At 38.5% G+C, this 27,508-nt stretch overlaps 1 protein-coding gene and 1 long non-coding RNA gene across 2 annotated transcripts in view; one reads left to right on the top strand and one right to left on the bottom strand.

Moving 5' to 3' along the window:
• Nucleotides 1-27,508, top strand: part of frem3 (Fras1 related extracellular matrix 3) — a 69,294-nt gene that overhangs the window by 18,554 nt on the left and 23,232 nt on the right. The window contains exons 3-9 of the mRNA XM_061922937.1: nucleotides 13,914-14,060; nucleotides 16,213-16,443; nucleotides 16,522-16,647; nucleotides 17,796-18,047; nucleotides 21,857-22,006; nucleotides 22,067-22,276; nucleotides 22,357-22,554. Coding sequence (XP_061778921.1) covers nucleotides 13,914-14,060; nucleotides 16,213-16,443; nucleotides 16,522-16,647; nucleotides 17,796-18,047; nucleotides 21,857-22,006; nucleotides 22,067-22,276; nucleotides 22,357-22,554 — 1,314 coding nt within the window. The remainder of the gene's footprint in view (nucleotides 1-13,913; nucleotides 14,061-16,212; nucleotides 16,444-16,521; nucleotides 16,648-17,795; nucleotides 18,048-21,856; nucleotides 22,007-22,066; nucleotides 22,277-22,356; nucleotides 22,555-27,508) is intronic.
• Nucleotides 603-27,508, bottom strand: LOC133570209 (uncharacterized). Its single transcript, XR_009810067.2, has 5 exons — nucleotides 27,387-27,508; nucleotides 23,285-23,346; nucleotides 21,946-21,997; nucleotides 13,875-14,038; nucleotides 603-1,275 (listed from the first exon to the last, which is right to left on the bottom strand). It is a non-coding gene; the product is annotated as an uncharacterized lncRNA (long non-coding RNA).

Raw genomic sequence — 27,508 nt, 5'->3', positions numbered from 1 at the left:
TTTAACAAAATTTCTTCAACTTGGACTTGAAAGCATAAATAGTATAAACACTTTTAACAGTATAACAGTACTAAACAATTCCAATAGATAACATTGGTGTCATTACCTTTTTGTGGCTAAAATCCGAAAAACGTTGAAAGTGTTCCACTTGTATCGCTAGCAACGGCATTAGACTTGTGTTTTTTTGTCCCAACGTGGTCTTTTACATCGCTAATTCCTCCGTGTCCGATCGAAAAATCTTGTCTGCACAAGGTGCAATTCGCGTAGTTTTCACCCTTTTTGGAACGGATAATTATTCCCGGCTAGGCTTTTGAATATTCTTCACGGAATGACTGCAGTTTTCTTTTCGGTTTAAGACTCGTTTGCAATGTTTCTCCGGCTGATTCCATGATCGTTCGCTCGTTTGGAAACAATGGCAACAGGTGCCTCGTGCTTGGCAGCGGTGCTATAAATAGTCTCACGCATTTTAAAAAAATATTTTTTTTTAATTAATGAAAAACCGTATTTTTTATCACTGCAACCGTAACCCGGAATAGGTTGATGAAAACCGTACTAATTACGGGAAAACCGGAGTAGTTGGCAGGTATGTATCTATAAACGACACTATTCCTTTATTTTGTTTTCCTTTAATAGTGGATTTATTTTATGTATTAATTTTGATGAAATCTGACTTGTTGGCCTCAACAAGGTAACACAAATGTGAATAAACAGTTCTCAGTATGATGCAACGATGCTACCCTTGTAGTGGATCTTATTGGATGGGCGGTGGTCATCATATAGGGGTGGTGGTGCAGAGTACAGGACTGCAGTGGAGGGTTCAGGGAGGTTAAAGGGGAGGGTGTCATGTGATCAGTGAGAAACTGGGAGTGGAATGCACTTCCTGCGAGACTCCAGACTCCAGGACCACAGACAGATAGAGCAGAGCCTGGAAGTGAAGACTATGGCTCTCCTTTCAAAGACCAACACCATCATCTCAGGAGAACACAATCCTTCAAAGTCCAATAAGAAAAAACTGTTCCTCAATTCGTCTTCATAATTTCTTCACCTTTTTTTCCCCTTTGAGGCTTATGTCTCATATCTATTTCCCAGAATGGCCTCGCCTACGTATCCATACCCTTTTCATCCTTTATTTCTCCCAGCGTGATTTATGGCGGGGTGAGGCGTCATGATGCACGGCTTACAGGTTATTCTTATCTGCTCTCGGATGGCAAAGCCGCTGCCTGTCCAAGCCAAGATGTCATCGAGCCGCCATTCCTTCACCCGACGACCCAGTTGCTGGGGGGAGGGGGCAACACGAGCAAACGTCAACGTTTCGGTTTTTTTTGGTCAATCCAGTTATTTTATGACACTGGAAAAGTACTAGAGCATCGACCACTTAGCTACGCTACATAGCAGAAGTCAAAAACAAGCGCTAAAAGGAAAAACTAAATCTATAATTTTAACCGTGACCATGTTGTCACAATTTTCTTTCGTTTTTCAAGCTGCTGCACATGGCCATAAGAACTCTGGCTTGATTACCATTGGCCATACAAACTAGGTGTCATGTCTGTGTAATCATGTTTTGTTTTAAGTCATGTTTTGTTTAGTTATTGGACGCTTTAGTTTCTGGCTTTTCACTCCCTTGTCTTGTTTCCATGATTATCCATTAGTTTTCACCTGTTCCACGTTTGGACTCATTGTGCACTCTTGTTTGTCACCATAGCAACCCATTAGTTTTCACCTGTCACGTCACGCACCTGTTTCACGTTTTTAGTCACGCACCTGTTTTCGTTAATCATGTCTGTGGTATTTAAGTTCAGTGTTTTCAGTTTGTCTTTCTGGTGACATCCCCATATTTATGCTTCTGCACACTCTCCACACCCTTATGATCCTTGCTGCTCTTTTTTCATGCCGGTTCCATGCCAAGTAAGTTTTTGTTTATTAAGCCACAGTTAGTGTTTTTTGTTGTTCATAGTTTCTGCCAATGTGCAAGTTCTGTGTTTATAGTCTAGTTTTGTACCTCCGCCCCTGTGCGCGCCTTTTGTTTGATCCTTTTTTTGTAGTTTTAGTGTTTAAATAAATCATGTATTCCCCTTCACGCCACGTTTGGTCCAAATCTTTTGCACCTCGGGAGAACAAACCACGCCATAGTCCAAGTCGTGACACCATGGGTGTGTTGATACAGCTTTTTCACTTCCGAAAGGGATCATACAGCCATGACTATTGGCCGATACCGATGCAATACGATATCAGCAACATTGTTCCGAATAATGCCATTATATAAGCTCGGTGGCCTTGTGGTTAGAGTGTCCGCCCTGAGACTGGGAGGTTGTGAGTTCGAACCCTGGCCGAGTCATACCAAAGACTACAAAAAATGGTACCCATTACCTCCCTGCTTGTTACTCAGCATCAAGGGTTGGAATTGGGGGTTAAATCACCAAATGATTCCCGAGCGCGGCGCACACTGCTGCTCACTGGGGGTCAAATGCAGAGGACACATTTCACCACACCTAGTGTGTGTGTGACAATCGTTGGGACTTTAACTTTAACTTATATGATAGAGGCGTTTATTTTTACATGTAAGTTACAACACCGTTAGCAAGACGTTTGATGTAACGTGGCATGCTACTTTTGAGGTAGGTTGCATGTCAACAAGATAGCGTCAGAAGCCCAACAAGTTCGATGCAGGAAATCACTTTTTACTAATGAAAGCAACAACCAGCACCAAACTAAAGTGAACTTGTTATCTAAGGAGGAGGCAACATCACACAGCAAACAACACACATTCAAAGGCCTGGGCCGATATTCGATAAGTCAATTAACCGACAATAAATGAAAAGTTTTCAAGCGTCAATGAACCATCTCTTTGTGAGGCGAGGCGGGCCCGCGGATCTTACGTTGATATCAAAGTTTGTGTTTTTAATGTGCGTGTTCAGCGAGAGCAGTCACTCTTTTGCATCGGTTTCTGCGGCTGCGGGAGTTTGTACTACAAATAAACGGTAGTAATGTTAACTGCTTTAAAACTCCCAACGGTTAGGATTACTGTAATACATGATAATGATCAAAGAACAGTCAGGCGCTCACTAGCTTAAATGCTAACATGTAAACAACGGACATTAACGTCTTTCCCCAATATTGACTATTGCAATTCTCTTTTCACTCTCTTCAACAAGTCAACACAAAAGAGACTTCAGACGGTACAAAATGCGGCTGCCAGACTTTTGACCGGTGCACTCAGAACAGCCCATACCAGCTCCGTTCTATCCAGTCTTCATTGGCTTCCAGTTAAATTCCGCATTGAGTTTAAGATTTTAGTCCTGACATTCCGTGCGTTGCATGGTGGGGCCCCTCAGTACATAACTGATTTGCTATGCCCCTACTCTTCAGGGCGCAGCCTCCGGTCTTCAGGCCAGGGTCTTCTAAAGATCCCAAAAACTCGTTTTAAAACCCCGTGGAGACCTGGCATTCCAGGCTATAGCTCCCAGACTCTGGAACAATTTGCACCAGTCTCTCCGTGATCTTGACTGTGTTGAAACTTTTAAGAAACATTTGAAAACTTCTCTTTTTAGTAAAGCTTTTAGTTAATGCACCTTTTAACTATCATTTTTAATCACCATTATATCCTTTTTGTGATGTTGCCCCTGTTGTTTTAATTGAAATGTTGCTTTACACCAGTGGTTCTCAAATGGGGGTACGCGTACCCCTGGGGGTACTTGAAGTTATGCCAAGGGGTACGTGAGATTTTTTTTTAATATTCTAAAAATAGCAACAATCCAAAAATCCATTATAAATATAAATAAAAACATGTATTTTTTTCCAAATAGTTCAAGAAAGACCACTACAAATTAGCAATATTTTATGTTATACAATTTAATAAATCAGAAACTGATGACATAGTGCTGTATTTTACTTCTTTATCTCTTTTTTTCAACCAAAAATGCTTTTCTCTGATTAGGGGGTACTTGAATTAAAAAAAAATTCACAGGGGGTACATCACTGAAAAAAGGTTGAGAACCACTGCTTTACACCTATGTTTTGTACAGCGCTTCGTGATTTTATCTGTAAAAAGCGCTTTATAAATAACATTTACTTACTTGCTTACTTACTTACTTACAATACAAAACGTCATTTACCGATCTAAATTTGTACAAACACATTACTGTTTAAACAACTGAGCTACATTATTCGCATTAAACATAAAAGATTATCAATAAACTCGACATTTTCGAGTTGAAACAGACGGACGCTCCTTCAACAGGAAGTGAACTCGCGTGACGTCACACCAACCGGAAGTAAAACAACTGATCACCCTTTACAATTTACAAAAAAGATAAACATATTTAAAAACAAAAATGGAAACAATATGGCTCCTATGAAGCCAGAACAATATTAGAGGTTTCCTCTGCCAAAAAAGTATGCTGTGTCCATTAAAAAAAGATACAACTTAGTTATTATAATTTAAGTGAGAGTATACCGTATTTTTCGGAGTATAAGTCGCTCCGGAGTATGACGCACCGGCCGAAAATGCATAATAAAGAAGGAAAAAAACATATATAAGTCGCACTGGAGTATAAGTCGCATTTTTGGGGAAATTTATTTGATAAAACCAAACATCAAGAATAGACATTTGAAAGGCAATTTAAAATAAATAAAGAATAGTGAACAACAGGCTGAATAAGTGTACGTTATATGAGGCATAAATAACCAACTGGTATGTTAACGTAACATATTATGGTAAGAGTCATTCAAATAACTATAACATATAGAACATGCTATACGTTTACCAAACAATCTGTCACTCCTAATTGCTAAATCCCATGAAATCTTATACGTCTAGTCTCTTATGTGAATGAGCTAAATGATATTATTTGATATTTTACAGTAATGTGTTAATAAATTCACACATAAGTTGCTCCTGAGTATAAGTCCCCGGCCAAACTATGAAAAAAAACTGCGACTTATAGTCCGAAAAATACGGTAATTACTTTTTGAGCGCATTTGACAATACCACGATAATAATGATAAACGCGATCATTTTGGTTAACGTTAATTTACTCAGTATTTAATTGTATTAAATATAACAGCAGTGTCCATAACACAGCACATTATTTTATTTATCAGTTATTTTATTGTATTTAATTGTAGTCAATAAAATCAGCATCGTGTCCACAACAGACACTATTCTTTTAATTTTCCTTTATTTTTAAATAAATGTAAATTCAGACAGAGTTGGGTCAGACCTCTGAGTGCCCGTTTGCCAGGAGTGTAGCAGGAAGACAAGACAGGCTAAGACGCACAAAACAAGCACAATAACGATCATGAGACAAGCTTAAACATCTGCTTTGAACGGAATCGTGGCTCTGTATTCGATACAAAACACATGTTAGTAGCACTAGTACCGTCTAGCGGGGCACTGCTTCATGCCTGCGATGCATAGTGGGCATGTTTGGGATACGGATCATGTCATGTTATGATTTGTGACATCCTGCAGGGACCCCTGCACCCCGTCTGACGAGTCAATTTACGATTCAGGCAATAGGAATTCCTCTAAATATCGAGTGTAAGCTAATAATGTGTACATTGAAAATGTATGGAGGTTGTGGTCAGCTTCTAAACCATCGCTAGTGTTCATATCAAAGCAGAAGAATTCATGAGGAAATGCAATGGCGACGTCCTCTACTCCAGTGTTTTTCAACCTTTTCTGAGCCAAGGCACATTTTTTAAATTGGCAGTAAAATGTCGAATGCAAACCATAACCACCCCATGCATCACTATAGCTCTTGTCTCAAAGTAGGTGTACTGTCATGACCTGTCACATCGTGCCGTGACTTATTTAGAGTTTTTTGGTGTTTTCCTGTGTGTAGTGTTTTAGTTCTTGTGCTTGCGCTCCTATTTTGTTGTTGATTGTCATGTACGGATGTACTTTGTGGACGCTGTCTGCTCCACACGCTGTAAGTCTTTGCTGTCGTCCAGCATTATGTTTTAGTTTACTTTGCAGCCAGCTCAGTTGTAGGTTTGTTTTGCATAGCCATCTCTAATCTTCAATGCCTTTTCTTAGCGGCACTCGCCTTTTGTTTATTTTTGGTTTAAGCATTAGATACCTTTTTACCTGCACGCTGCCTCCCGCATATTGTGATCACGACATCTACAAAGCAATTAGCTACCTGCTGCCACCTACTGATATACAGAGCTCTAGACAGCACAGACTCTCAACAACGGCACATTTGCGGATTATAATTACTGGTTTGCAAAAAATATTTTTAACCTTATTAGGTGAAATTAAATAATTTCCCACGGCACACCAGACAATATCTCGCGGTACACTAGTGTGCCGGAGCACAGTGGTTGAAAACCACTGCTCTACTCCATCAGGTTATTCTTGGACTGGATTCTCGTCCTTTCCTCAAAGCTACGCGTCGCCCCTGACACCCCCTGAACTCACAGTGGGGTAAATATATAGGGGGCCGGGGGGAGGGTTGACATCCAAGGATGCTGGTGCAGGGAAAACTTGACGCTCTCTGCGAGACACTTAAAATTAAAGCAACGCTCTGTAGAAATTGGATCGCAAAACATCAGCTTCAAAATGGTGTGGATTATTGTACAGTGGCTTGCAGCGAGGAAGGAGTCGTGTTACTATTTGCAATCCGAGGTCACATACTTTGGATCGGAAGTCTCTGACATTGGAGGTGGACCAGCCAGGATGGTCAGTGTGTTAGCTCTAGCAACATTAGAAAACACAGACTGCGGCACACTAAGGTGATTAGACAAAGTTCAAAGTTATTTCAAATAGGTGAATATAGCGGTTGAGTGTTTAGTGTTCTATGACAATCTCTTGTGTCGGCGCTAACACTATTGTTTAAACTATGTTACACACTTAAACCATCCACCAATATTTAAGTCTTGATGTCATGAAATATGCTAAGTATTCCAGCGTTAAAGCTAGAATATCGAATAGCTTGACCTTAAAAGAAGAACATGGGACTATAATAGCATGTTTGTTGTTAGGCAACAATATGCAATATGTGTGCCAGTTGATGTAATGTTATACGGGATTGCCATAAGTAGAATAACATGTATGTTGTTGCCATGGTTATCCGAGATCACTTACTTTGGTGTTCTATGGCAGTGTTTTAGTGTGCCGTGGGATACAGTCTGGTGTGCCATGGGAGATGATCTAATTTAACCTATTTTGGCTAAAAAATATTTTTTGCAAACCAGTAGTTATAGTCTTCAAATGATGTGTTGTTTGTTGAGTGTCGGTGCTGTCTAGAGCTCGGCAGAGTAACCGTGTAATACTCTTCCATATCAGTAGGTAGCAGCAGGTAGCTAATTGCTTTGTAGATGTCGGAAACAGCGGGAGGCAGCGTGCAGGTAAAAGGGTATCTAATTCTTAAACCAAAAATAAACAAAAGGTGAGTGCCCCTAAGAAAAATGCATTGAAGCTTAGGGAAGGCTATGCAGAACGAAACTAAAACTGAACTGGCTACAAAGTAAACAAAACCAGAATGCTGGACGACAGCAAAGACTTACTGTGGAGCAAAGACGGCGTCCACAATGTCCATCCGAACATGACATGACAATCGGCAATGTCCCCACGGAGAAGGATAAAAACAAAGTAGATGCGGGAAATATCCCTCAAAGGAAGACATGAAACTGCTACAGGAAAATACCAAAGAAAAAGAAAAAGCCACCAAAATAGGAGCGCAAGACAAGAACTAAAACACTACTATACACAGGAAAACAGCAAAAAAACTCCAAATAAGTCACAGCATGATGTGACAGGTCGTGACAGTACACCTAGTTTGAGATAAGAGCTATAGTGATGCATGGTTGGTTATGGTTTGAATTCATATCCAACAATTGCGACAACGACTTTTTACTGTCAACCGAGTTTGGTTTTTTAATGATTTCTGCTGGTGGTGTGCCTCCGGATTTTTTCAACGCAAAAAATGTGCCATGGCTCAAAAAAGGTTGAAAAACACTGTTCTATGGAACTGGTGGACAAGGCAGGACCCCTCATTGTGTTGGTTTTAGCAACAGCTTCTGTGCTAACACGATTGTTTTTAACTTGGTCACACACTAAAACAAGCTAATAATATTTTTTTCCAACTTGATGTCATTAAAAACGCTACGTATCTCTGAGATAAAGCTACAGGATGTACAGTAATAGTTTGACTTTAAAACAAGTACTTGGGACTCGGATAGCATGCTTGTTGTTAGGCTGCAATATGTACTGTTTGTGCTGAGTAATGATGCGTAGAATGTGTAGAGTAGCATCGATGTTGTTGCCATAGTAACCCTAGATCCCCTACTTTAGTGTTTGATGACACTGGTGGACAAGGCAGGACCACTTTATTGTGTTGGTTTTAGCAACAGCGTCTGTGCTAACACTATTGTTTCAAACTTTGTCACACACTAAAACGAGCAAACAATCTTTTTTTAAGACTTGATGTCATGAAGTATGCTAAGTATCTCTGAGTTAAAGCTACAGTATGTAATAGTTTGACTTTAAAACAAGTATTTGGGACTAGGATAGCATGTTTGTTGTTAGGCTACAATATGTAATATTTGTGCCTTTTGTGTAGAATAGCATCTATGTTGTTGCCATAGTAACACTAAATCATTTACTTTAGTGTTTGGTGACACTGATGGACAAGCCAGGACCACCTGTTGTGTTTTTAGTGCCAGCGTCTATGCTTACGCTATTGTTCAAACTTAATCACACACTAAAACGATTCCAATAATGTTTATTCAAAGATATGCTGAGTATTTCTTAGTTAAAGCTACAATATGGAGTAGTTTAACCTTAGAACAAGACCTTGGGACTGGAATAGCATCTTTATTGTAGCTGTGGTGACCTGTGATTGTCTAGTTTAGCGTTCTATGATGAGGACCACTTCTTGCGTTGCTGTTTTAGCGCTAAAGTCAGTGCTAATTCTATCAAGAGTTAAAGCTAATACAAAACATTCTGCTATGAGAGGAGTAGCGGGTTTGCCATGATACCCAATATCAATGACTTAAGAGGTTTATCAAATTGGTGGACCAGCCAGGACAAATCATGTTGTGTGTTAGCATTAGCATTTGGTGTTAGCATTAGTGTTAGCAATGATTGTCACACACACACTAGGTGTGGTGGGATTATCCTCTGCATTTGACCCATCCCCTTGTTCACCCCCTGGGAGGTGAGGGGAGCAGTGAGCTGCAGCAGTGGCCGCGCCCAGGAATAATTTTTGGTGATTTATGCCCCAATTATAACCCATTTTTATAGTCTTTGGTGTGACTAGAACGGGTTTTGAAATCACGACCTACCAATCTCAGGGCGGACACTCTAACCCAGGCCTTGGCAATTAGATTGACTCGGGGGCCAAATTTAGAGAAAAAACAATGTGTTTGGGGGCCGGTATATCTATTTTTTAGGGAAACTAATACAAAACCTCACAATAAAGTCTGATTGAATGCTAAACATGTTAAAAACGGAATGGAATTTTAAAAAATTCTAAAAACGATAAAACCCTGAATATTGAGAACATATGAACGTCACGCCCCCTCTCAATCGACATATTTTACAATCAAGCCACACCCACACTGCTTTGTGCCTCGTCTGACCTGCTGTGACGTAGATTACCATAGTAACTAGTAGGGTTGTACGGTATACGGGTATTAGTATAGTACCGCGATACTAATGAACCATATTCGGTACCATACCGCCTCTGAAAAGTACCGGTCCGCCGCACCCTAAGATTTTTTGTTAAAATAAAGCCAATAATGCAATTTTTTCTGGTCCCCTTTAATTAGAAAAGTACTGAAAAGTATCAAAATAATATTGGTATCAGGACAACACTAGTCACTAAAATATCATGCAAAAGCACAGATTCCAACCATAGAAATACTTTGTATAGTTCAAGACTTACGGTCATTGCAAACATCACTGCACATCATAATGGCAGCTACACTTTCCATCTTAAAGATCTAAAAAAATGATTTGAATGTCCGGCGGACCAGATTGAAAAGCTTAACGGGCCGCATGTGGCCCCCGGGCCTTAATTTGCTCAGATCTGCTCTAACCACTAGGCCACAGAGCAGGTTATGTCAAGAGCGTTTGCTATTGTGGGGAGTCTTGTGGGAATTCTGTCACTAGGGCGGTGTCGCGCCCTCATGGCCGACCTCCTCCTGAGAAGAAGAAGAAGTCACCAGAGAGAGGAGAACCTCCTCCAGGGCTGGCGTGAACAATGCCGAGGCACGGCGCCAAAGGTGGCCCACCCAGACTGTGGCCTGCTGTCCCCCTCAGTTGTCCAACCTCTGAAGGGGACAAAGCTTTCTGGGGGTGGGACTTAGGTGTGGAGGACAGCTGTCACTCTCCATGAATTTAAAGAGCGACATTTGTTGCTAGGCAGAATTCATTGGGCTTAGTGAAAAATCCTCATTGGCTGACAAGTGACTTTTGAGGAAGTGTCCTCCTTCCCGTCCTGAATAGCAACACACGTCCTCCCTCCGAGGGTTTTCAGTCTGCCCTCACATAAAGACTGCCGGCTCTTTTCGGCTGAATGGCGCTTTTATTGCCAGTACACGCTTGAGTTCCTTGGTGTTTTTGTCCACAGCTCAAAGCAGTGTTGTCCACTTTAGAGAGTAAAGCTAGTATAAAACCGCAGAGTACAATGTCCAAGTCTTAGGGAAAGACGAGCTTTGTTATCCTGTTGACATATTATATTATGAACAATTGTTTACAAGCTAAAATAAGACAAAAAATGCAAAACTGTCCACTCAATGTTAGGTATAAAGTTATGACACATCTATATGCCATTACTCACAAAACAGGAAGTCTTCTGCAATCTAACACCAATGCAACAGGCAACTATTTTGTTTAATGCTGTAACAAAAAAAGATTTCCGAAGTCTCTTTTGAGTAACCACAGACACACACAAAAAAAGATTGCAAATGTTTTTTTGCGTTACATGCCAAAATGTTGACGAAAGGCGAAAACGCATGAACAAAACAAAGTTACTGAGGATATGTACAGCATTTTTGTTTAATGCTATTAACATTTTATAGCAAAAAAAGTATATATATATATATATATATATATATATATATATATTATAATATTTTTGCATTAAGTGAATTTCAGTCGGAATTGTCTGTCCATCCATTCATCCATTTTCTACCGCTTGTCCCTTTTGGGTTCGCGGGGGGTGCTGGAGCCTATCTCAGCTACATTCAGGCGGAAGGCGGGGTACACCCTGGACAAGTCGCCACCTCATCGCAGGGCCAACACAGATAGACAAACAACATTCACACTCATGTGATCTAAATAAGGCTAGCCAAAAAACACTCCAAGTTTCAGAAAGCCTTCAGTAGTTCTACGAAAAGTCTGTTTCGAATGACCCAAAATCTTTACGGATGGTGAAAACATGAACAAAAATAAAGTTATGAATGAAATTCACTAAGATATGATAGCAATGCGTAGGTTATTTTCTCTGACCGAGATCCCAGGTAAAAGCCCTTTTTATTCGGGGATAACACAAGGCCAAGCAAGGCAAGGCAGAAATAATCTTGTGCAGCAAGGAACTGCACAGAAGACCAACATTTGTCAAGGTACAAAGCACAATGATCCAGCATTGGCAAGGAGAGCAACAGGTGAAACTAAATAGGCGAGGAACCAGAACAAAAAGCGAAAGTGCAGCAAAAAAATAAAAAAATAAAAAAAATTAATGGAAGTAGAACCCAAATAGGAGCATCGTGACAGAAATGATAAAAAAAAACACTTGAAAAATAGCGAACAAAGTCAAAACCGTCATGTGGGATCATGAGAGGACTTCAAATAACGAATTCCAGGCATCATTAAGCAGTCCCAGACACTAACAAAAGTAAAAAAGTAAAAAAAAAGGGTAGAGGAAGGACTGGTGGAGGGACACTAAACATGCACCCGCCATGATGGACCAAAGTTAAGGCCATGAGTCCTTGCATCCAGCGGGCAAGAGTCAGATAGTGGCGGTGAATTTCAGTAAGAATTTGACAGCAATGCGTTATCTAAAAAAGGCTAGCTAAACAAAACACTCAAAGTTTTGGAAAAACCTGAAGGTGTTAAACAAAAAGTCTCATTTGAAAAAACAAAAACCTTGATGAAAGGTGAAAACACCAAAAAAAATGAAGTTATGAAGTTACTGCACATATGTTTTTTGTGAAATAAAATGTGGTAAATTATGATAATGCGTAGCTGTCACCAGATTTTTAAAAAAGGCTAGCCAAAAAAATAAACAAAAAGCTTCAGGAAGCTTTCACCATTTTTCCAACAAGTCTGTTTTGAATGACCCAAAATGTGGACAAAAGGTGAAAAACGTGAAAAAATGAAGTTACTGCACATATGTTTTTTGTGAAATTAAATTCCGTAAGATGTGATTTAAAGAAAGTCTAGCCAAAGAAACAAAGTTTTGGGAAGCCTCCACCAATTTTCCAAAAAGTCTAACCCATTTTTATAGTCTTTGGTGTGACTAGAACGGGTTTTGAAATCACGACCTACCAATCTCAGGGCGGACACTCTAACCCAGGCCTGGGCAATTATTTTGACTCGGGGGCCAAATTTAGAGAAAAAAAAAAGTGTCTGGGGGCCGGTATATCTATTTTTTTAGGGAAACTAATACAAAACCTCACAATAAAGTCTGATTGAATGCTAAAAATGTTATGACAGACCACCTTAAAAACGGAATTTAACATTTTTCTAGGAACGATAAAACTCTGAATATTGAGAACATATGAACGTCACACCCCCTCTCAATCGACATATTTTACAATCAAGCCACACCCACACTGCTTTGTGCCTCGTCTGACCTGCTGTGACGTAGATTACCATAGTAACTAGTAGGGTTGTACGGTATACAAGTATTAGTATAGTACCGCGATACTAATGAATCATATTCGGTACCATACCGCCTCTGAAAAGTACCGGTCCGCCGCACCCTAAGATTTTTTGTTAAAATAAAGCCAATAATGCAATTTTTTCTGGTCCCCTTTAATTAGAAATGTACTGAAAAGTATCAAAATAATATTGGTATCAGGACAACACTAGTCACTAAAATATCATGAAAAAGCACAGATTCCAACCATAGAAATACTTAGTATAGTTCAAGACTTACGGTCATTAGAAAACATCACTGCAAAAAACATAAAACAAAAAAAAAACATAAATGCCTAGGGTAAAAATACAATCTAATTAAATAACAAAAAAATACATAAATTCAGGAAAAAATAAAAAAAATAAAAAATAAAAATAAAAAAATGTTTGGGATTTAGAAGAGTCTTATTGGACCAGGGATGTAACGGTAAACAGTATTCAAACTTTATACTTGTTCGAAATAAACTTCAACATCAAACTTCAAACAAATGTTGACAAAAGGCTAAAACGCACCAAACAAAATAAGACCTTTTCTGTCTTCTTTTGCTAACACTTTGTTGAGTAACCTCAGAGTCTCTCGAGCAGAGTCCTTCTATCGGGTCAACGGGGCCCTTGTGAGCGTGATCAGCGATGCGGGACTAAAGAGAAACGACCCTCCGTAACCTCGCCCAGCTAAAGACGCCACTGACCGTGACCCATTTCACATCAAAAGTAGCGGGTCAGCCTGCTCCCATCATCCCAGGTCCAAGAGAACCCGACTATGCGGAGGAACCGATAATCTCCAATATATGTGAGGTTCTCAGCCAGTGACCATGAGGGATTACCAAGTCATGAGATAGTATGGATTAAGGATAGGTTGGAGAAAGTGTGGGGTTTGAGAAAGACTGATAGACTACGAGGTCAAGTCATTAAGTTATCAAGTTACAAAATACTTCTTTCATTTCCTTCCAGTCACGCATGGTTGACGTTTCTGCCTCGCATGTCAGCTAATAGATTGTTTCCTTACCATCTAATGAAGCTTTGCTTTCTTGCGTCCTTCCTTCAGGTGGAAACAAACTCAAGCCTCAGCCATTCCGCCTCAACTGGGCCTGGATCTCACTGGAGAGGGAGTACTACCTTGTGGACGAGGACGCCAAATTCCTGGAGGTGACGCTCAAACGCAGAGGATACCTGGGGGAGACGTCCTTCGTCAGTGAGTTCTAATCAGACATTTTCATATATATTTCTATGACTGAATTTTAATGACATGACTAATCGTAATATTCTGAGATATCCTCCGGAGAACCAGCGTCCTCTGCAGGGGATATCTGTGTTTTGCATAACAGGGATATTTTTATCTCCGACAAAAGAAATAGACCAAAAACAAATATCAGGAAGTTAACTGAATAATCTTTCCACTTTTTGTCCTGTCAATTTAAATAAACAGTTTTCACCTTGGAGTATTTTATTTATTTAACTTAATTGTACTAGTATTGCAATTTTGCATGTAAAATTTTAAGTTTTTTTGTATTGTTACAAGTTATTTCTTGTGATATTAAGTTGCTTGTTCTTAGACTCTTACAATTTTAATATTAAAAAAAAACATTTTAATTATTATTATTATTGTATTATCTCTATAATTACTATATTTTCATTTTCTATCGCCTAATGATAATTACTTTTTGTTATTTTTTTTATCTTAGAATGTCTTATTTCTATTACTTACAGTGCTTTCCAGACTTTTGTTTGGATTTTACTGACGCAGGGCTCGAATTTAACCGCGGCAAGTGCCGCGACCGCCCTCGTCTTTCGCCGTAATGCCCAAAATATTGACAAACATTTGCGGGAAGAACATGCCGTGACCACCCTTGACTTTTTACTTGTTATTGGACCAGGGATGTAACGGTAAACCCTAGAATGATAATTTGCGATACAATTCCCGATGGTTAGTATTACCGTTTAATTTTTTCATTACCGACATTTTTTTATTTATTAATGCATTTTCGGCAACACGAAGTCAGGCGCATGCGCACTAGCGGTGTTTGGCTTGATAATCATGGCGGACCAACGACACCGACTTTGCTGCGAAGATTTCCCCTCAGAGCCAAGCGCTTGGTTTAACTTAATTTTAACACTGCTGTGTTTAGATGGAGACAGGTGTGGACAATATTGGAGACACACTAAAAGTACACAGCGAAGGAGAAAACTATTTGATGTTTTGCAGCAGGCGATGTGCCCTGAACGTTGTCACAACTTGTTTATAAAGTCTTTACTTTGTTTACTGGGATGCTCACTCCTTTATTCAACTGCAAACTGTATCAGTGTTCAAATAACATCAATACTAGCTCAAATGTTTTGTCATCTCATCGAATTGATCGAAGGCGTTGAAGATTGTTTATTCGATGTGCGAGGTATCACTCTGGGGGTTTTTTTGTTGGCCAAACTTTTGTACTGAAACACTAGGGAGGCGTTGGAGAAGAACAAAGTTTGTTTATTAGACTTCATCTTCATTAGCCAGTTTTATTTTGATATCAAAAAGTAAACACCAGGTTTTGTTTTTTTTACATTCATTGTGTTTTTTTCATAGTCACTAAGGTGTTACTTCAAAAAGCATTCATGTTTCACATCATTTTGTTAATGTTTTATTGTGTATAGTTAATTACTGTATGACATATTTCTGCTCAAACTCTTAACGGATCTGTCCCGACACAGCATCTACATCTACATATAAATGTACATCACTTAAAAAAAATATAATAATAAAAACTCTCTCTATCAAAATGTAAAAATAGAGATAAAGGCATCATGTAATGACAAAAAGCTGAGGAGTTGATGTTATTAAAGAATTTAAAAAATTAATATTTGTCTATAAATATATAGATAAAGTTTATCTATAGTCTTTTAATTAAACATTACAAATGACATTGATGGTATTACATTCACACTCCAGCACTGCTCTTTACCTAACAATCAGTAATCATGATTTCAATATTGATAACAATAATCTTAATTATTACTTTGGCCATAATTGGCACCACTAGATATCATACATGAACACTATTTGTATCTATTATATATATATATATATATATATATATATATATATATATATATATATATATATATATATATATATTCCCATATTACTAGTTCAATCTTATACAATTAGTTTTTCACACAATTAACCTAATTTACATTAATGTTACAAGCTAATATCTAAAACTATATCCTTGGAATGTTTTTTTTTTTTTTTACTGTATTTATTATACTTTATTCTTGTAAAATTCCAACTATATTATCATAGTCATGAGACTCTCATGATATACTGTATGATAAGTCCATAACAAGAAATTCCATTCCATTAGGTATCGCGACCAAGGATGGCACTGCTGAGAAGGACAAAGACTTCCGTGGTAAATCCCAGAAGCAGGTCCAGTTCAACCCGGGCCAGACCATCGCTACCTGGAAAGTGAAGATCTTCACTGACCAGGAGTTCGAAACCTCTGAGAACTTCGAGATTCAACTCTCAGACCCGGTCATGGCGGTGTTGGAGTTCCCTGATACCGCGGTCGTGGAGATCGTGGACCCTGGAGATGGTAGATATGTTCTTTTTAAGTTCTGTACGCTTTTAAACGAGACGCGGGTTTACTGGTGTTTTGTTTCCTTCAAAACAGAATCGACCGTGTTTATTCCTCAAGCCGAGTTCAAGATTGAGGAGGACGTCGGAGAGCTGCTGGTGCCGGTCCGACGCTCGGGAGATGCTAGCCAAGAACTTATGGTGATCTGTTTCACTCAGCAAGGTGAGACTTTTTCTCGTAGTAATATGAGGATCTTCCCAAAATAATAATACTTCAAGCTCCAAATTCTAAGATTTCTATAAACTCTTGTAAAATAACATTATTTTTACAATGTTATGAACAAATGTGTCATTTTCCCAACTTGTTATAGTAATTGCGACTTATTTCGTGATATTTAAAGTCCTAACATAAAAGTGTGATTTTTTTTCTGCTATGATTGCTTCTTTATTGTCAGTGTTTGCTTCATTCTTCCTGTAATTCCGTGCTGGAATCCAGTAATTAAAATAATTCTCATCGTGTACAACATCTCAGTCACAAAATAAGAATTTGTTTTTTGTAAAATTACGGCTTCTCTCTATATAGTTCAGCTGTTTCTTGCACTTTTATTGCATGATTCTCATAATAGTGTGACTTAAAAAGTACAACTTTTTGAACACAAAATAAAGTCTCTTACTAGTACAGGTTTATTCTTGACTTTGTTCACACTCTAAACTACATTTTTCATCAAATTACAACTACTTTGAATACATTTTAACTTTTTTTGTAGGTCCATGACTTCATTCCCATAATAGTGTTATTTTATTCTCATAAAAATGACTATATGCTTTCCATCTTACTACTACAACTGTATTCTCAATAAGTTACGACGTCATTACGATCCTCAAACTACAATTCTTTCACCGTACAATTACGGCGACTCTCAAAAAATGTGAACTTTTTTTGTAATGCTGTGGCTCGATTCTTGTAATAGCGAAAAAATTTGGCCTTTTTTTTCGAAAAATAAAGTCTTTCTTTCTTATTGTTACAACTTTATTCTCATAATGTTACAACTTAATTCTCATTCTTAAAATACAAATTGTCCGTCATGGTCAATAAAGTTTTTTTTTTCCTATTTCTATGACTTGATTTCACCTACAATTAATTTTTACTTTTTTTCTTGAGACTCACGTGACTTAATTCTTGAAAATACTTAATATTTTGCAAAATAAAGTTTGTTTTTTTTTACAGTTACAATTTCATTTATGTAATATTAAGATTTAATTCAGATTCTCAAATAAAAAAATTTAAAAAAATCAAAATCAAGAATATTCTTGTCGTGAAAATGTTACTTAACTGTTCTTTTTTTCTTCTTTTCTCTGGTAAACAAAAAGCAACGGCCAGCGGCACCATCCCCACTTCGGTTTTGTCCTACTCCGACTACATCACCCGACCTGAGGACCACAACAGCGTGCTGCGCTTCAACAAAGACGAGCGCGAGAAGCTGTGCCGCATCATTGTGATCGACGACTCGCTTTACGAAGAAGAGGAGAGCTTCAACGTCACCCTCAGCATGCCCATGGGGGGCAAGGTGGGCGCCAGCTTCCCCTCCGCCAAGATCACCATCTTGGCCGACAGCGACGATGGTGAGTGGACAGGCTGAACTTTAAGCCGTTTTTACGTAGTTTTTTTTTTTTAATCCAGTCCACGGTATTTTAAAAAATGATGTTTTTCCAAACCATTCGTGTTATAAAGTCATGATTTTCACAAACAATTGTAACACGAATCTAAATATAAAATTTACAATATTCTTCCTGCGCTTCTATGGAGTAATTAAATTACTGTTACATTTTTCTTATTATGTAAACATCTAGATGTTTTTCTTTATTTTTGTAATGTATTAAGTTAACTTTATTTTCCGTTTTTACAAGACTATCTCTTGAAATTGGCTGGCTAGCTAGACTTTTTAGTTTAACGTTACGACAAGACGTACGTTTTTCTTAAATGTTTAAAAGTTTAATTCCTCACAAATTCATAGCTTTTTCTTGTAATATTAAAACCACATTTCTGCATAACTGCTGCCTTATCTTCACAACATTCCAAAGTCACGTAAGGAATTTTCATTCCGTGACTTTTCCCTTGTGATTTTAAAACTTAACTCTCGTATATGGAACTTCCTTTGTAAAACGCTATTTTGGGTAGCATCGCAACTTTACGACATTAATTTTGTCATTCTTGGATGTAATTTTATGACTTTACTGTCGTTATATCATGACCCAATTTTAACCTAATGACTTTTCTCTCAAAAGAATTGCGGCTATTTATTTGAATTCTATAACTCAAAACATTTCCTACGATTAAAACTTTAGTCTTGAAAAATTATGATTTTATTCTTATAGTATTTTAACTTTATTCTCGTAATTCTGTGATGTACCATATAGTGCTAATTCTATTACTTTATTGTCATAAAAATCCTGACAATTTCACGCAAAATGGAGCCTTTCTTTCTTGCTAATACAAATGATTATAGTAATTGTCATTCTACAACTTTCCTTTTTCGCACCCTGTTGAAGTTAGTGGTCAATTCTACGGTTAAAGATAATAATAATAATAGATTTTATTTGTAAAAAAGCACTTTACATTGAGTAAACCTCAAAGTGCTACAGTGTATTAAAAAAAATAAAATAAAAAATGGAAAGATAGTAAAAAAAATAAATACAAATAAAAACTAGAACAGCCAAATAGCTAAAACTAGTATGCATATATCTAAAAAAAAAATGGCTTTTTTAAAAAGAAGGGTTTTTAAGCCATTTTTAAAAGCATCCACAATCTGTGGTGCCCTCAGGTGGTCAGGGAGAGCGTTCCACAGACTGGGAGCGGTGGAGTAGAAAGCCCGGTCTCCCATTGTTCGTAGCTTTGTCCTCTGAGGTTGGAGGAGGTTAGCCTGTCCGGAGCGGAGGTGTCGTGTGGAGGATTTGGGGGTGAGTAGTTATTTGAGGTAGAGGGGGGCATTTCCATGGAGGCACTGGTGGGTTAATAGGGAGACTTTGAATTCAATCCTGAGTGGAACAGGAAGCCAGTGAAGGATTTTGAGAGTTGATGTGATGTGGTCATATTTCCACACTCTCATCAGGATCCTAGCAGCACTATTCTGTATGTATTGTAGCTTCTGGATGTTTTTGCTGGGGATCCCGACAAGAAGTGCGTTGCAGTAGTCTAGCCTGGAGGAGACAAAGGCGTGGACGAGCCTCTCGGCATCAGAGAGAGTGAGTGACGGGCGGAGTTTAGCAACGTTCCTGGGGTGGTAGAAGGAGGTGTTGCACAGTTGTTTTATTTGAGCCTCAAAGGTCAGGTTAGGGTCCATTCTAACACCCAGATTAGTGACTGAGGATGAGAGATGTTTTCCGAACGTGTAAATCGGCAACTTCACAAACAAATGCCTAAAATTCTTGTCGTCTTTTTTCTTTGCTGGCATCTTCCTTTTGTTTCATTCACCCGTGCTAACATCCTGCGCTCGCTCGCTCGCCGCCATGCTGCACGAGCCTGCCTCCCGTGCAATTTGCACTCCTGGCACAATGAAACTTTACGAATAAATTCCCAGACGTGCCAAGAGACAAGAGAAGACCCCCTCCTCTATTGTACTTGGAACTCCTTGGTGGGTCCTGCAGGAACAGCCCACCATAAACGCGACTGCATCTGTTCGTCTACTTTGACATGTGGGTTTGGACTCTGGCCAGCATCAGAGCCACCATTGTTGTCTTGTTTGTGTGCTTCTTCCTGCTCTTCACTTTTAGGGGCTGCCATGTTGGCACTCCCTGCTAAATGGGAGAGTATCTCAGAAGAACATTAGCGGTGTGTGAAGAACAAATGCTTTATGCACAAGTGAAGAGAGATGACAACATTCCATGGCTGCCTTATTAGCTCCTCTGTCATCAAGTACCAGGACTCTGCATGCCTACAACCTTATTCTACAGGTGTATCACTTCAGCTTAAAGACAGCAAGCAGAACAGTCGTCTTCCTGTGTGGGGTCATTCATGCTGATCATCAAAAAAAAAAGAGATTAGGAGTGGTAATAAACTCGTAAGACAGCAAGCTCCAGATAACATATTCAAATGTGACTACCTTGTAAAAGGTGATTACACAGTAAAATGTGATTTCACATTAAATGTATTATTACAGTGAAATGTGATTTCAGAGTAAAAGGTGATTACAAAGTAAAAGGTGATTTCACAGTAAAATGTGATTTTACATTAAATGTGTTATCACAGTAAAATGTGATTTCACAGTAAAAGGTGATTACACAGTAAAATATGATTTTACATTAAATGTGTTGTCACAGTACAATGTGATTTCACAGTTAAAGGTCATTATACAGTAAAAGGTGATTTCACATTAAATGGTGATTTCACAGTAAAAGGTGATTACAAAGTAAAAGGTGATTTCACAGTAAAAGGTGATTTCACAGTAAAAGGTGACTACACAGTAAAAGGTGACTACAAAGTAAAAGGTGATTTTACATTAAATGTGTTATCACAGTAAAATGTGATTTCACAGCAAAAGGTCATTTACACAGTAAAAGGTGATTTCACATTAATTGTTATTTCACAGTAAAAGATGATTTCACAGTAAAATGTGATTTCACAGTAAAATGTGATTACACAGTAAAATGTGATTTCACAGTAAAAGGTGATTTCACATTAAAAGATCATTTCACATTAAAAGATGATTTCACAGTAAAAGGTGATTACACAGTAAAAGGTGATTACACAGTAAAAGGTGATTTCACAGTAAAAGGTGATTACACAGTAAAAGGCGATTACACTGTAAAAGGTGATTTCACAGTAAAAGGCAAGTACATAGTAAAAGGCGAGTACATAGTAAAAGGCGATTACACAGTAAAAGGTGATTACACAGTAAAAGGTGATTTCACAGTACCGGTAAAAGGCGATTACATAGTAAAAGGCGATTACACAGTAAAAGGTGATTACACAGTAAAAGGTGATTACACAGTAAAAGGTGATTTCACAGTACCGGTAAAAGGCGATTACATAGTAAAAGGCGATTACACAGTAAAAGGTGATTACACAGTAAAAGGTGATTTCACAGTAAAATGTGATTACACAGTAAAATGTGATTTCACAGTAAAATGTGATTACACAGTAAAAGGGGATTACACAGTAAAAGGTGATTTCACAGTAAAAGGTGATTTCAGTGTCTCCGCTTGTGTTTTATGAAAACTATTTGTTGAACACAAAACAATGTTTATTTTGACAGCCCTCGGTTTTTTTTTGTCAAATTGGAAAGAACTAATATATTTAGTAAAAAAAAGAAGGTACTGTATTGAGTGTTTATTATTTCCAGGCTTTCGCGAGCCATATAAATTGAGGTGGCTCTCGGGCCTTGAGTTTGACGCCTGTGTTGTAAGTGATGACTACGTCTTATGTTGCTTCGCAGAACCCTCGCTGTATTTCGGGGAGCCTGAGTACGTGGTGGACGAGAGTGCTGGTTATGTGGAGGTGAAGGTGTGGCGAACAGGGACTGACCTTTCCAAGACGGCCACCGTGACGGTTCGTTCCAGGAAGAGTGAGCCCGTCTCTGCCGAAGGTAAATGAAAAAGGGAAGTTGTCATCCTGCTCAGACATCACTGACTTATGTTCTTTGTAGCCGGACTGGACTATGTGGGCATCAGTCGCAACCTGGACTTTGCCCCCGGGGTAACAATGCAGACTTTCCGAGTGACCATACTGGATGACTTAGGTCAGCCAGAGCTCGAGGGAGCCGAGACCTTTGACCTGGTCCTACGCATGCCCATGAATGCGGTGCTTGGAGAGCCCAGCAAGACCACTATCACCATCAACGACACCACCACTGACGGCAAGATATTTTCTGTATTTCTATTAAGGACTACACGGTAAATACGATATGTCGTATAACACGCTGGCGTGCCGTTACAGTACCAAAGTTTCAGTTCAAGGAAGGCAGCTACAAGGTGGACGAGGCGGACGGCGAGGTCAAAGCCACAGTGTACCGTAGTGGCGACATTAGCCTCAGCTCTACGGTACGCTGCTACACCAGACAGGGTTCAGCTGAGGTCATGATGGACTACAGTGAAAGACCTAACACCGAAGCATCCATCATCACTTTCCTGCCAGGTGAGAACCCTCTTACTGGGGCAGTTTTAGTCAGTTCATTTTTGTTTCATGAATGGAAATGGAAAAACAAAAGAAAACTTGTCTATTGGAATTTTATCTAAAAAAAATTGAAAAACTAAGCTTTTTTATTTTTTGTGTGTCGAAGAATCTAATAAAAAAACAGTTTGACTTTTATTTTATATTTCACATAATAAAAATGTAAATCCGAACGGGAAAAACAGACCCAAAACAAATGTTTTTTCATAGTCTGACACCGGAAAGTTTTGATTTTCAAAGCAAAAGCAGGAATGAGTACTACTAAAATGTATTTGGAGCCCTACACAGAAATTATCTTAGACATGGCTTAAAGACGACTGACATCTACAGAAATCTCTATGCACGTATCACACGTAAGTGGAGGCAAAAAGGTTATGATCACGCACGATACAACGCTATAGTATAGTATTTTTGTCCTTCACGCCAGTACCGTTATATGAAAAATGTTATTGTGCACTTTTTTACGGCATTGCAAATTGACACTGCTTTAAAAAGTACTTGAATTGATGTAGACCAGGGGTGTCAAACGTGCCTCAGGCCCACAAACAGGTCTTTTCTGGCCCGTGTGATGAGTTTGCCAAGTATAAAAATGAGCTGTTTTGTTTTTAACGAAAGAAACTGCTGTTCTAAATGTGTACACTGGGTGTCACAAAAGCAATTCTGTTAGGCAAGCAAACGGTACACAGTAACCTACCGTTTTATGTCTTGTGCTTCGAACACGTGGTCATTTGGCACAATCGTTGCCCCAAAATGTCTCTGTCAAACACAAGAAAAGTGAACTTAACCCTTTTAAATAGTTTTTACCTCCGTTTCTTGCGGTTTGTTGAGTTAGCACTGTATTGATACGTGGACATCACAAAGGAGGTATTTGATACCTCGAAGAGTTTACATGTGGTCTCCCAGAAAGACTGTGATTTAAAGTTTAATCCTGGCTTTGTAGATACACTAAAACAAAGTCTAAGCGGATTGTATTTCTGAAACTGCACCAATTTCCTCAGAATTTTCAACAAACTTGAAGTGTTTTGTCCAGAGGATTATTTGTACGTTCTCAGAATGTGCTTGTTCTATTTTGGGCCAAAGTAAAACAAAGTACCGTATTTTTCGGACTATAAGTCGCAGTTTTTTTCATAGTTTGGCCGGGGGTTCGAATTAAACTCAGGAGCAACTTATGTGTGAAATTATTAACACATTACCGTAAAATATCAAATAATATTATTTATGTCATTCACGTAAGAGACTAGACGTATAAGATTTCATGGGATTTAGCGATTAGGAGTGACAGATTGTTTGGTAAACGTATAGCATGTTCTATATATATGTTATAGTTATTTGAATGACTCTTACCATAATATGTTACGTTAACATACCAGGCACGTTCTCAGTTGGTTATTTATGCCTCATATAACGTACACTTATTCCGCCTGTTGTTCACTATTCTTTATTTATTTTAAATTGCCTTTAAAATGTATATTCTTGATGTTGGGTTTTATCAAATAAATTCCCCCAAAAAATGTGACTTATACTCCAGTGCGACTTATATATGTTTTTTTCCTTCTTTATTATACATTTTCGGCCGGTGCGACTTATACTCCAAAAAATACGGTAATCAACCTGGAGTTGTCTTTATTTTTAAGTTATCATGCCATGGTTTTACCATTCCGGCCCACTTGGGAATAGATTTTCCTCCATGCGGCCCCTGAGCTAAAATGAGTTTGACACCCCTGATGTAGACAAAGTTTAGCAGGCTGACTTTGGCTAAAATGATAGTTAAAGTTATTTTTCCACACGACTTCGTCTCACACTTGTTCGCTAGCTAGCCAGGCATAAGCGAACACTCTTACCAAGGTTGAGAATGCATCCTCCCTCCAGAAGTCTGACATTAAATGCTCGTGTATCACAAATGCACAGCCATAAAAACAAGGTCCGCTTTGCAAAATGAGCAAGGTATTCATGTTTCCAACAAGAATAAGAGGAACTGCTCTCACAATATACATATTCTCACAATATACGTGTTCTCACTGGCGATGTTTTTGCAAGTGGCGAAGCAGACCCATTTCCGCCCGGAAAAACACAAGTGTTGACGTCACTACCGACCATTGTCGACAAATATAATTGTCGGCTACAAATGTTATTGTCGACATTTGACCAATCCTTGCAGCCCAAAAGCCAAGTGCTACATTCGACACAAATGACCACACTATAGCGATCGTTGTTGATATTTGGTCGCATCAAGAAAATATCCTTAATAGTATTAATAAACTAGATCAGGGATGTCAAAATCATTTTCATTGAGGCCCACAATTAATTTACATTATGCATGCGGGTTATAACCTGTGATTAATCATGATTAATCAAAAAGCATATGCATTTGATTATTAGATTTGTTTATGTATAATTTGCTTTAAAATCATAAATAAAGTTGACAAGCAGATATTTAACTACCGCATTTTTCAGAGTATAAGTCGCTCCGGAGTATAAGTCGCACCGGTCAAAAATGCATAATAAAGAAGGAAAAAAACATATAAGTCGCACTGGAGTATAAGTCGCATTTTTTGGGGTAATTTATTTGATAAAATCCAACACCAAGAATAGACATTTGAAAGGCAATTTTAAATAAATAAAGAATAGTGAACAACAGGCGGAATAAGTGTACGTTATATGAGGCATAAATAACCAACTGGTATGTTAACGTAACATATTATGGTAAGAGTCATTCAAATAACTATAACATATAGAACATGCTATACGTTTACCAAACAATCTGTCACTCCCAATCGCTAAATCCCATGAAATCTTATACGTCTAGTCTCTTACGTGAATGAGCTAAATAATATTATTTGATATTTTACGGTAATGTGTTAATAATTTCACACATAAGTCGCTCCTGAGTATAAGTCGCACCCCCGGCCAAACTATGAAAAAAACTGCGACTTATAGTCCGAAAAATACGGTATATGTTTATGTTTAAGTATTTGGCAGACGCTTTTATCCAAAGTGACATACATAAAAAAATACATAGAAAACAATCACTGTAAACATTATCATTTAAGGGAGGAATGTAATACAAAATATCAATACAAAGTGTCAAGACAGAATAAACTCTCTGCTGCTGCAGCAACAGAGATACAGTCTATAGGTCCCTAAGATATATAGATATCTAATGTATTCATACATTGTTCATGTAGGATATACGCATGTATATATAACCTAATCATATTGTTTCTTGAACTTAAAAATAGCTTACCGTTTTTTTCCCCTTCTCTGGGATTATATTCCCAGTTTTGATCTTGGACTTCTGCTCACTTATAGCAGTGTTTTTCAACCTTTTTTGAGCCAAGACACATGTTTTGCGTTGAAAAAACTAAACTCAGTTGACAGTAAAAAGTCGTTGTCGCAATTGTTGGATATGACTTTAAAGCATAACCAAGCATGCATCAATATAGGTCTTGTCTCAAAGTAGGTGTACTGTCACCACCTGTCACATCACACCCTGACTTATTTGGAGTTTTTTGCTGTTTTCCTGTGTGTACTGTTTTAGTTCTTGTCTTGCGCTCCTATTTTGGTGGCTTTTTCTCTTTTTTTGGTATTTTCCTGTAGCAGTTTCATGACTTCCTTTGAGCGATATTTCCCGCATCTACTTTGTTTTAGCAATCAAGAATATTTCAGTTGTTTTTATCCTTCTTTTGTCACGTCATGTTCGGATGTACATTGTGGACGCCATCTTTGCTCCACAGTAAGTCTTTGCTGTCGTCCAGCATTCTGTTTTTATTTACTTTGTAGCCAGTTCATTTTTAATTTTGTTCTGCTTAACCTTCCCTAAGCTTCAATGCCTTTTCTTAAGGGCACTCACCTTTTGTTTATTTTTGGTTTAAGCATTAGACACAATTTTGCCTGCACGCTGCCTCCCGCTGTTTCCGACATCTACAAAGCAATTAGCTACCTGCTGCCACCTACTGATATGGAAGAGTATTACACGGTTACTCTGCCGAGCTCTAGACAATACCGACACTCAACAACAACACATCATTTGCAGGCTATAATTACTGGTTTGCAAAAAATATTTTTAACCCAAATAGGTGAAATTAGATAATCTCCCACGGCACAGCAGACTGTATCTCACGGCACACTAGTGTGGTTGAAAAACACTGACTTATAGCATATAAGAATATTCTATTACTGTTAAGCAAACTATGAATAATAAAACACGCCAAAACATGTGTCCTCTATCACAGCTACACGTATGACAAAAAAGCGCGTGAAAATCAGTGGTATTCAGTGAGGTAAGATTAATTAAATGCGCTGACAGTTCATTGCTCCTGCCAAATGAATTGCACTGAGTGGAGCGGATCACCACTCCAAGATGGCGGCCCCGCGTCTCGTCAGCGCCAGTAGGCAGTAGCGCTCGATGCTGCGTACCCTTATAAGATGTATATGATGGGAGATGGCTATGACGTGGGCATTTTCCGCGCATGCGTACTAGGTCGCGTTGCACTGGCGGACGGAGGGGGTCTTAAACGGCAATGTTGTGTGTGGACACTGGACACTGGACACAGATAAGGTTATATTGGATTTACCTTGGATAACCTTAGCCGGCTTAGTGTAAACGGGGCCTTAGAGTGGCCAAAGGTGTCCAAGTAAAAGGACATAAGTAAAGGAAACATACCTCCAAACGAGAAATATATTGACATTCATTTAGCCTGAATAGCATGCTAACATCAATTAGCTCGACGTTATGCACTGACCAAAATATGCCGATATAGCACTCCACACAAAAAGATACGGTTATTAATGCTCACCTTTGTGCATTTACGCACAGCATGAAGGGGAAATGAGTGGCAAAAACATACATTTCTGTGGCAGCGTCGGCGAAGTTACACACTTGCGTCAAACTGCTGCGTCACACCAGACATTAACTACG

Source organism: Nerophis lumbriciformis, linkage group LG27 (genome assembly GCF_033978685.3).
Source record: "Nerophis lumbriciformis linkage group LG27, RoL_Nlum_v2.1, whole genome shotgun sequence".
Lineage (NCBI taxonomy): Eukaryota > Metazoa > Chordata > Actinopteri > Syngnathiformes > Syngnathidae > Nerophis > Nerophis lumbriciformis.
This window is presented reverse-complemented; position numbering and strand designations above follow the sequence as displayed.